Source organism: Ictidomys tridecemlineatus, chromosome 4 (assembly GCF_052094955.1).
Source record: "Ictidomys tridecemlineatus isolate mIctTri1 chromosome 4, mIctTri1.hap1, whole genome shotgun sequence".
NCBI classification, from domain to species: domain Eukaryota; kingdom Metazoa; phylum Chordata; class Mammalia; order Rodentia; family Sciuridae; genus Ictidomys; species Ictidomys tridecemlineatus.
In genome coordinates this window covers 15,991,194-16,003,384 of record NC_135480.1, presented here as the reverse complement: position 1 = coordinate 16,003,384, position 12,191 = coordinate 15,991,194, and the positions used below count along the sequence as shown (strand labels likewise).

Here is a 12,191-nt window from a genome sequence, read left to right as displayed (position 1 = left end):
CAGTATTATTTAACCAATATCACTCCCCAGCACATTCCTCCTCCCTTCTCCTCTCTCAGACATTGGTCCATTTCCTCTAAGGACCTCTCTTTGATTTTCATGGGATCAAACCCACCTTTCTTTTCCTAACATTTAACATTTTTTTGTGTTTGTAAATCTTCTAGATGTTTTCCTCTTTTAGCTGTTTTGAAATCCACTCAATTTTTTAAAAATATACAAAATTATAATTCACTTGCTCTACTTATTTTAATTGTGAAAGCCCTCAGTAAGAGATAATACATTACTATTGTTAAAACAAAGAACCACATTAAAATTATCTAAAGCATGTTAATAATAATGACTGTAGTTACCATTGATTTTGTATACATGCCAATAGATATCCCTTGTCATGTTTAATTTGCAAATTATAAGAGCACAACTACTTGGTAATTAGTTATACTAGTAATTGTATAAAACCCAGCTAACTAGGACTGGGGTTGTAACTCAGTGGTAGAGCACTTGTCTCACTGGGTTTGATCCTCAGCACCACATAAAAATAAATAAACAAAATAAAGATATTGTGTCCAACTACAACAAAAAAATTAATAAAATTTAAAAAACTCAGCTAGCTAAACAAATACATAAACAAAACCACACTAAACATACTAAAAAAGTTATAAAACCATAAAGTTTAAACAGTATCTTCATCTAATATTGTATAAATATTTGTTAAGTGATTTTACATCATTGAGTTTCAATTTTATCATCAGATATGAAAACAATTGTACACGTGTTCTTGAGCACTCCTGCATAAAAATGAGGTATTGACTTCAAAATTCTTAGCATAATTCTGGCCACAGATGATCTGCTTTATAAATCTCAGCCCTCTCCCTTCATTATTTTATACAAGCAAATCAGAGGAATCAGACTTTAGCAAATAAAACTATAAAAAATTAAAAATTTAAGATAGACTTTAAACAATTTATGTGGAACACCTAGCCCTTCTATATATTGAAAAGTGCTTGATATATTTATAGTAGAAGCATGGCTGGGATTGTGGCTCAGTGGTAGAGAACTGGCCTTTCACATGAGGGGCACTGGGTTTGATCCTCAGGGCCACATAAAAATAAGCAAATAAAATAAAGGTATTGTGTCCATCTACAACAACTAAGTAAAAGTAATAGAATAAAAGAGTTTTTAAAACAAAAGTAAATAAAGTATTGAGGTTTAAGCCTTTTGCAGACAGTTGTAAAATAATGATGTAAAAAAAAATGATGTTGCAGCAATTAATAAGGAGAAAAGGAAATGTTGAAATTCTCCAGGTCGATTGATGACAAGCGTAGCTTGACTAAGACAACTGTGCAAGCCAAAGAAAGGTAACTGGCGGTCATTTTGGTTCAGTGACATCTTAAAGGGCACTCAGGAAAAACATGTAGGTGTGGATATACATATACACATACATGTATATTCATCAAGTTTGATGCTTATATCACTAATATTTGCATTATAATAATCTCACTGACTCAAGAGACTGAAGCAGGGGAATTGAAATTTCAAAGCCACCACTGTGTTCTGTGGGACACTCCTTTTCATGTATTTGTGTGTGTGTGTGTGTGTGTATGTGTAAATAATGTGTATGTGTAAATAATGTGTATGGGTGTGCATGTGTAAATAATGAGCAAATAAATTGTTTATCTATACAGATTTAAGAGACTCAATTGTGTCTGGTGGGTTTGTGTTTCTGAGATTTGGAAAAGACTGGATGAAAAGCAATTAAGTATTGAAACATTTAAAGGTTTGCCAATCAAAATAAAGAATTAAATTATACACTTAAAATTCTAGCATGAAACAGAGAAGGTGACTTTTATCTTTCCATTTTTCCCATTAAAGACAAACACAACAAAATAAATGGCTTCTGGAAATCTCACCCAAGTGACTGAATTCATTCTGATGGGAGTCTCAGACTGCCCAGAGCTGCAGATTCCCCTCTTCCTGCTCTTCTTGGTCATCTACGGGCTCACTGTGACAGGGAATCTGGGCATCATCACCCTCACCAGTGTTGATTCTCGGCTTCAGACCCCTATGTACTTCTTCCTCCGACATCTGGCTGTCATCAATCTTGGCAACTCTACTGTCATTGCCCCTAAAATGCTGGTCAACTTTTTAGTAAGTAAGAAAACCACTTCATACTATGAATGTGCCACCCAACTGGGAGGATTTCTGGTTTTCATTGTAGCAGAGATTTTCATGCTGGCAGTGATGGCCTACGACCGCTATGTGGCCATTTGCAACCCCCTGCTCTACATGGTGGTGGTATCTCGGCGCATCTGCCTTCTGCTGGTGTCCCTCACCTACTTCTATGGCTTTTGTACAGCTATTGTGGTGACACCTTGTGTGTTTTCTGTGTCTTACTGCTCATCCAACATAATCAACCATTTTTACTGTGATAATGTCCCTTTGTTAGCACTGTCCTGCTCTGACACCTACATTCCAGAAACAGTGGTGTTTATCTTTTCAGGGACAAATCTGTTTTTCTCCATGATCATAGTTCTGATATCCTACTTCAACATTGTCCTTGCCATTTTGAGAATACGTTCCTCTGAGGGTCGACAAAAAGCCTTTTCCACCTGTGCTTCCCACATGGTGGCTGTCACTGTGTTCTATGGGACGCTCCTTTTCATGTATTTGCAACCAAGGACCAACCACTCATTGAACACTGACAAAATGGCTTCAGTTTTCTACACGCTCGTGATTCCAATGTTAAACCCTGTAATTTATAGTCTAAGGAACAAAGATGTAAAAGATGTTTTGAAGGGATTCCTACATGGTCCATGCAAATAGTTCAAACCAATGTAAATTTAGAATTACGACTAACTTACTTGTTTCCTCCAAAAAAACACTGCTCTTTAAACAACTTGCAGTAAATGATTAGAAACTCCATTTATCTCAGTAAAAAAATTTTAAATTGTCCTCATCCCATCTTTAATAACCCAAACAGGAAAAAAAAAGTATGCATGTAATAAATATTAATTATAAATGAAGGGAATTTTAAATTAAATGTGAAATACTAAAAAGGTCTTATAATTTCTAAATAAGTCAGAGATAGGCTGACTGTAGGGGGTAGAGGTTGGTGACAATAATTTCTTGGAAAAGAGACAAATCTGAGATTACCCTCTTTACAAGAGAAACCTTTACAAAACTACTAAAGATAATATTTTATATTTGCAGAATTTTCTTCATCAAGTTCTCAATTTTTTAGGAACCATTTTATCTTGTTTTTAATAATAAATGTAGATCACAGAAAAACTACATTATTAACAAAGATATCGACTAACCAAAAAGTATTTAGTACACATGGAAAAGAACATGTGAAAAAATAGACTAAAATAAGTCAGCATAAGCATTTTCTTCTTTTACCCCTCTGACTTGGAATGTGTACAAAAAAACAAAACTCCGTCATTCATCCAAAAAATGTATGACTAATTTTTCTACCTCATGTAAAAGTTATTATATTAATTATCTTTTTTATGAAGCCATAACATTTAATATTATTTATTTTAGTATTTTCATTTAATGTAATATGGAGTGAAATAAAACTGTCATCCCTCATAAAAGACATTGTTATATATTTCTGCAAGTGTCACATATTCCCAAGAGCCTTCCTGATCCAAAAACAACAACAAAAAAATTAATAGTTGACAGGTGGCAAATCTTTGTACATGTAAAATGCTATCAATATATAATAAGTGAAGGAGAAAGATCTAGAAACATTAGGTAAATGCATTAACTGGAAAGAAATTGCATTCATGATATTTTTATGAAAATCAGAAATAAACCAAATCTAGGAACTCTGGGATTCTAATCAATGAATTATCATCTGAATCTAATCTTAAAGTTGCAGAGAAATGAAAAAAAAATATTCACACACTAATAGCTATTTCTAGTCTCAAGTGACACCATTAGAATTAGCTAGATCTTTTTAGCTGTAAACACTTTTATTTATTTTTTGTGTTTTTGGGAGACAGAAGTCTGCTCCTTCAGAAAGCTCAAGGGGATTGTTTACAAGGTTTTTCATCTTCTTGAGGTTTCCCTTTGGTCTGTGCTCCACTTCCAGCCAGCAATTACATTGCTGTTTCTATGGCCATGTGTCCTCTGATCCTCATGGTCTTTCTCTTGTGATTATGCTTGAGCCAAAAGGGTGATCCATGAGACCCTGCCAATTTCCCAATCTTTAGTGCAATCACATCATCAAATTTCTTTTAATATTCAAGGTAACATGTTCACAGGTTCTGGGAATCAGGACATGGAATTTTTTGATGGGAGTATTATTCTCTACACAATGTCTCATTTGCCATATTTTATGAAACCAGACAACCTAAAATTTGGTAGTAATCTCATCAACTAATGTTCAGTATTGTACCTCACAAGTGTTAAATACCATCTACACTTTCTATATTGTTTGTTTGTTTGTTTATTTATTTATTTATTTATTTTGCCCAAAATCATTACACGGAGCCTTGCTTAAATAACAGATAAACAAAAAATAATTTAATTCAAAGGTTTTGCATGAATGCAAAATCTTAGGCTCATGCTCACATATTTTTCATACTCTCATTCAGTTGTGATGAATCCAATTCCATCAACCCAAGCAGATATACCTGCCAATCACAAATATTTAATGAAGCAAGATACAAAAGTAGTTGGTCACCTCTGATCTCCTATAGATCAAGGGGAGATGATACCATTAATTCACCTGATCTTTTAGGTTATGCCTGCTGCCCAAGAGGTTCCATCGCATATCCTGTGTGAGTACTAACAGTAAACATTGTTTTGAGGGGTCTAGAGAGGACAGGAGATTTAAGATATAGTCATGAAGTGAAGCAATGTCTGCATACTCAGGAAAGTTAGGGAGTACTTGAAAAGGAATTCATAGAGGTCCTTCACACTATATCTGTAGTCAATCAATAGCTCTGACCCAGCACCATAATATAGGAATGCCCTGTACAAGAAAACATTACAAGTGTATCAATCACAGGTGGGCCAAACATCAAAGTCCCTCAGGAACTTAATTATAACACAAGCCATCGAGTGTCTACAAATTCAGAAAGTTAGTGAATTCCCTTTTACAAATTTAAACCCAAATATTGACTAGAGGACCACATTATGTTTTAAGGAATCCATTTGTTTTGAAGGACTATGAACATATATCTCAATACTTTGCTTTAAGTCCAAGACTTTCTAGGTTTAATGTATTTTCCACTATATTAAATGCTGAGAGCCATAGCCTAGTAGGAAAAGTGACCCTGCTCAGGGATTAGGGTAGATCCTGCTGGGAACAGGGTGGCTCCAGGATTAGGGCCCATCCTGCTGCCTCAGGCGCCCCTCCTTTAGAGTTCCCATTGAGTTCTCCCAGGGTTCTGAGAGTATTGGAACACAGAGCCCAGTGGAGGGAGTGTATTTTTTCCCAGAACATGTGTGTAGAGTGCTTGTGAGAGTTTGGGAATAAAGAGTTGCTGTTTGTATCTACAAGGCTTTTGTGGTAGCTGGGTTATTTTGTGCCCAGCCAGACTTCGGCAACTAAAAACCCCCAAAATGTGATTTTAATTGACCTTTTTTCTTACAGTTCAAAAAAGTTGAGGAATTTTAATGTCTCCAGTGAAGATTTTTTTTTGCCTTTTAAGTTTGATTTGAAAAACTGATGCTCTTTCCCTGGAAATCTTTATGCTTTCCCTCATGTAGTCTACAATGAGGTAAGCCATACCAGTCCTGAAATAATTCATAGAGAGGTATTTCTGGGCAATGTAATAGGTAAAGGTGTTTTGGATCTGAACCTAAATGCACAGATAATAAAACTAAATCTGACAAATGGGACTACATCAAACTAAAAAGCTCTGTAGAACAAAGGAAGCAATAAACAGAGCAATAAAACAACCTATAGGATAGGAGAAATGTTTTCAAGGTATTTCTCTGCAAGGGTTAATGTTCTGGAAATATAAGAAACTCAACCAATAAAGAGCAGAAACATGAATAACCCAATGAAAAAAAAAAAGTTGGCCAAAGATCTGCTTAGATAATTCTCAGCAGAAGACATACAAATGGCTAATAGATATATAGAAAGATGTTCAATGTCATTAATTATTAGAAAAATCAAAGTAAAAATCACAATGAGATATAACCTCATCTTAGTGAGAATGGTTATTATCAAAAGGACAAACATAATTATTAACTGCTAGTGGGCCTGTGGAAAAAGACCATTCCCATATACTGTTGATGGTAATGCAAATTAGTTGAGCCTTTGTGGAGGACAGTGTGGAGATTCCTCACAAAATTAAAAAGAAACTCTCATGGAATCCAGAAATCCTACTACCTGTTATATACACAGGAGAAGAGAAACCCACATATTGAAAAGACTCCTGTACCCCCCTGTTTACTGGAGCAGCAATCACAATAATCAGGATATGGAATCTACTGAAATGCCCATCAGCAATTGAAGTGATAGAGAAAATGCAGTTACAATGAGTAAATTCTATTCAGCCATAACAAAGCTTGGCATCCTATGACTGGTGGCAATATAGTCAGTCCTGGGACATTATGTTAAATGAAAGAAGTAAAGCACCAAAATTAAACACTGCATGCTATCACTCATAAGAGAAATCTAAAAATTTTGATTTCACAGAGGTTGCCTGTTAGGAGTGGTGACTGAATCATGATCCTTGAGCTGTTTGGCTACAGAAACGATGTGCTTCTGGAAACTTTCAGTGCCATGGTACCAATAAGACTGCCCAGTTGCTAAGGTGATGCCCTGCTCAACATGAGGTTCCCTGCCTTCCATGGAATTATAAGTTCTTGACCTTAAGTTCAGATGCCAGAAAATTATGGGTGCAGGCTGATAATTATAATTGGGCTGCACAGAAATTTGTCCTTTACTCCAAGCGCTTTGTAGAAACTTTCCCACAATAAGTCATTTTAATGAGAAACCTTTATAATAAACATGCTGAGCTGGCTTTTGTTCACTATTGCCTGCCAGGGTTTGTGAGCCAGCTTTTTTTCTCTTTGTGGTTCTGTTTATCTTTTCTTCATCCCATTGAAGCCAGATTTAAAGTTAGGTAGTCAGTGTAGTTAGATCCGGGTCTAATATTGAGTGAAATCTAAAATGGAGACCATGCTGAGAATGACTCAGGGAAAACACAGGAGGACTCATGGAATGTTAATGTAGTCCTGAAAAGGCCCTAGGCCAAAGTCCACCTCAAAGAAGTGTTAATGAACAGCCCCCAGCAGATTTGAAGATAGCCATCACAAAGAAGTGTTAATGAAGTCCTTCCTGCTCAGACTACTTCTTTGGCCCACCTGTGTCCCACCCCTCGGGCCTTCCCACCTACATTCCATCACCAAAACTATAAAAAGGGGAGACAACCGCACTTCCACGGATTCCACCTCTTGGGTCCCCTTCTTCCTCCGGGAGAAGTCTTTTCTGCTGTCCTTTAATAAACTTCTAATTTCTACTCTGACCTTGCCTCGGAAAGCAAGGACTTGTCACGGGTCAATAGCGGTAACACCATCATTGCCCCTCATCCGGTTACCTGAATTAACAGCCATTCAAGTTGTGGGAGTTGTTTCCCCAACAGGGACTGGACACAGGGGAACTTCTTCAAGTTGTCAGATGGGTGGGATGCTCCTGAGGATGTGCATCGGGTAAAAAAGGTGAGGAGCAAGTTTATAGCTTGGTGTAAAACATGGGAAAGCTTGGATCCAAAGAAAGGGATGTTTCTATGTTGTTTTGCTTAAGACTATGTTTAAATCAAAAGGGTGCAGTTGTTGCTCTTTTTAGAATTTGTCACCAAAAACTTGTCCCTGGTTCCCTGAAGAGGGAACAGTAAATGTGGAGATCTGAGAGGGAGACTTAGTAAACAGCTGTACACTAAGTATGCATCTGAGGTCCTGACAAAATCCCTGGGGTACTTTCACTTTGTGGTCATTAGTAGGAAATTGTCTCCATCCACCTCATGAAGGCACAAAACAGTTGGCATCTGACATGATTTCTGGACTTAAGAACACTGTTAAAACTGTAAACAGTTAACAAGAAGTTCTCTGCTGAAAGCACCTCACCCTCCCCACCAGAGCCCTTGCCTCTTGAGAGTAAACAGGAATTGGAGGGCAAAAGGGAAAAATTGGAATTACAAGTACCCAGGTCAGCAATGTTGTCACTGTTACAACATTTTCCCCAGGAAAAACAAAACAAAACATAAACTGCAGTACCACATCTGAAAAAAATACTTTTATTTATTTATTTGTTTGTTTGTTTGTTTATTTATTTATTTTTGGTACTAGGATTGAACTCAAAGGCTCTCAACACTCAACCACTGAACCACATCTCAAGCCTTCTTTTTCATTTTATTTAGAGACAGGGACTCACTGAGTTGTTTAGTGCCTTGCTTTTGCTGAGGCTGGCTTTGAACTTGTGATCCTCCAGTCCTAGCCTCCCAAGCTGCTGGTATTAAATACTTTTAAAGAAGAAAAAGAATAGTTAGAGCCCTCTTTGCTTTTTAGTTTTTGTTAGATATCTATCTCTCCTAGGCTTGCATTTAAAATGTAAATTGCAAAGTCCTACAAAGCCTACAAGATTTACAGAGAATTGGTTAAGTCAATAGGACAAAATATCACATTTAAATCTGAGCTGCTTCTGGCCAGGCTGACTATTTTCTTTTGCTCTGTTTTATTAACAGGCTCTTCCTGGATGTTATAGCACTGAGAAGAAATGCAGAAAGATCCCAAATGTGTAAGATATGCTGGTGTTGGGGATAAATCTGACTGTCATCAGGACAAATGGCCATCTGAAACATTTTTTTTCAGTGTCTGTCATGGTTGTAAGATTTATTACCTGACATTTCAACTGTAGTCCTGCTCTATTTTAAGTCATCATATAAAAGTCTGATAGGCTCTACTTTAATTTCTAACAAGCAAAATCTAATAGAGGCTTTAAAGAACATCTGTATCATTGCCTCGTACCTGTGGAACTCCACTTATTACAAAATCTTTGTTTCTTATCTGTTTTTTTTTTTTTTTGTGTGTGTGTGTGTTTGTATGCACATCTGTGTATTGTATTGTTGTGTCTACAAATGTGTTTGTGTATGTATGTACATGGTACCAAAAACTGTGATGTAGATAAATGGGTGATCATAGTTGAAAACTTAAAAATGGAGCCAAATAATTTTTAATTCGTGGGACATAAAAAAGAAGTTCAGTTTAAATTGGGGAAACAGATGAAAATAAAGATGTTTTTATTTAAAATTACCAACTCACAAGTTTTTCTAGATGGTCAGAAAATTAATAAAATGTTGGTCTCTGTAAAATTTTTAACATGTAATATCCATTGTTTTAAGAATTTTCTTCAACTGGAAGAACATGGTTAATAGTGTTAATTACAGGAAGAGCAGGAAGAAAAGACTAACATTTAACAGAGTCATGAGATGGGAGGGAAAGAGAGAGAAAAGGGAAATTGCATGGAAATGAAGGGAGACCCTCATTGCTATACAAAATTACATATAAGAGGTTGTGAGGGGAATGGGAAAATAAACAAGGAGAGTAATGAATTACAGTAGATGGGGTAGAGAGAGAAGATGGGAGGGGAGGGGAGGGGGGATAGTAGGGGATAGGAAAGGTAGCAGAATACAACAATTACTAATTGGGCATTATGTAAAATTGTGGATGTGAAACCAACGTGATTCTGCAATCTGCATTTGAGGTAAAATTGGGAGTTCATAACCCACTTCAATCTAATGTATGAAATATGATATGTCAAGAGCTTTGCAATGTTGTGAACAACCAATAAAAAAAAATAGTGTTAATTACATTTGTTTGATATCTTGGCTTTTACAGTTAAAACCTAGTAAATCAGATTTAACATAAATGGGATTAAACATATGTATTTGTTAAAGGAAACATCTGATTAATTTCCAAAGTTAAAATGCTAAAATGTCAACTACTACTCAGCTGAGATATATTTAAACATGATATACATTTTCATAAATTGATAAATGGGTGAAAGGTTGACTTGTTTTTTTTTTTTTTTCCCTCTGTCTTCACTAAAAACAGAGTTACTGGGAGTTAAGATTCTGTCAGGTGTGATTTATATACAAAGAGTGCTAGAGGTTTTAGTTGGGTTTCAATTAAAGTACTATTAAAATAAAAGTAATCCATCTTATTGAAGTTAAGTAATTTATCTGTATTCAAAATTTTCATAATGGTTTTTCAATATATAAATTTTTATAGAGGTCATTAACAAAGAGATATAAGTTTTAAGTATGGAAATATATTTTAATATAGAAAGTAAAAGGAAATGTCTTTTGCCTTGTTAAATATTATAAAATGTGTAAATAAGTTGCAAACGATTTGTGGAGGATAAATTTCAAAGTTTTCGTGTACATAAATTGGTTATGTATATTTAACACAATCAACTAAAGTTATTTAAGCTTTTTTCCTCTTTTAAAAAGAAAGTGCCTAATATCAGAGAAAACATTCACTATTTGTTTTTTGGGGATTGGCTAGCTTCACTTAGCATTATATTCCCATACCTCATCCATTTACCTGCAAATGCCATGATTTTATTCTCTTTTATTGCTGAGTAATATTCCATTGTGTATATGGGTAAAAAAGATGGTGGAATAAGATGGATATAACTACCCTAAGTACATATATGAAGACACAAATGGTGTGAATATATATACAACCAGAGATATGAAAAATTTTGCTCTATATGTGCAATATGAATTGTAATGAATTTTGCTGTCATAGATAACAAATTAAAAATTTTAAAAAAATCCTAATGTATGAGGCTGAAGAACTGGCATGGAGCATGCTTACAGAGACACATGAAACAGCTCTTTTCATAAGATCTGTTACAATTCAAGAGGCTAATTAGGCTGCCTAAATAAAGAGCTGAGACGAAAGGAAAACTGACTTTGTCCCCAGACACAAATCAAATATTAATGTACTGACATAAACCAAAGTTTAATACTCCATGGGTTAAAATAACAAGGATTTCTTAAAATATTAATCTGATATAATCCACCAAGATAATTTCTTGTGTCTCTTAAGTTTTATTATTTACAGAAACTAGTCTTAGAGGAATTGGGGTTTGTAAATTCAGGTTAAAGAACAACTGTTATTTTAGAGTATTACACTATATTGCTAAGTCAATTTTTTTTCTATAAGAGATAAACTTGATTCAAACAAGTACATCAGTGTGATTGTGGTGCTATTACAGTTTTATTTTCTTTTACATTCAAAAAGTATTCATATATAGGTTGTGGGCATAACTATAGTCATCTTCCTTTCCCCATTCCCAATTTATGAATACTGTTCTTATTCTCAAAAGTTTATTTTTACAGAAGGGTAAAAATAATTAATATAATATTACACTATTTAATGTCATATTAAATATCTAAAAATAGAAAAGAGAGATTTGAATGTCACTATCAAAAAAAGGGGGGGATGAAAGTTTAAGGTGATGGATATGCAAATTACCCTTAGTTGATCATGATAATATGTACTTGAGTCAAAACATCACATTATGGGAGCACCACATGGTACCTGATTCCTGTATATTATATGTTAACTAAAATAAGTAAACAGGTTTTAAAGTCATACCTATAATCTGTACTTTCCAAAGGATTATTACACAAATCACCTTCATAGACAAGAAAATACCCTTTCAACAGGATCATTAGAATAGGAATATAGTATGGAGAAAATCATAGCTACTGATGAAAAGAGGCAAAATAAGATTTTTTATCGTAGCATCTGACCTCCGTATTCTTGGTGTGACTGAACAAAATCCCCACTACCCATCTTGTACCTTCTTCCAGCTTAAATAATTACACAGACTCCTTTAATATTTTCTCTGTTCTCTTTCTTTTCAATCTACATCTCAATTCTTCCACACTTGTATTCCACAAAGATATTGCATTATGTATATCAAGGTCATTTCACAAGTTATTCCTCCACATATCAACTTTCATGCCACATTACACTCAAGCATTGGTGCTAACACTCTAATTTCTCCTCCTCACCACCACCACATCCTCCTTCTCCTTCTCCTTCTCCTGCTCCTCTTCCTTCCCCTTTTCTTCTTCTTCTTCCTCTTCCTCCTTCCATCCTTCTCCTCTTCTTCTTCCTTTTTCTCCCCTTCCTCCTCCTTCTTTTATTGGTACCAT

The 12,191-nt window shown here is 35.1% G+C and overlaps 1 protein-coding gene across 1 annotated transcript; it reads left to right on the top strand.

The window, feature by feature from the left end:
• Positions 1 to 1,887: 1,887 nt before the first annotated feature.
• LOC101978699 (olfactory receptor 8J3) lies at positions 1,888 to 6,470 on the top strand. Its single transcript, XM_078044881.1, has 2 exons — positions 1,888 to 2,795; positions 6,320 to 6,470. Exons 1-2 carry the CDS (start codon positions 1,888 to 1,890, stop codon positions 6,468 to 6,470), a joined length of 1,059 nt encoding a protein of 352 aa, XP_077901007.1.
• Positions 6,471 to 12,191: the final 5,721 nt, after the last annotated feature.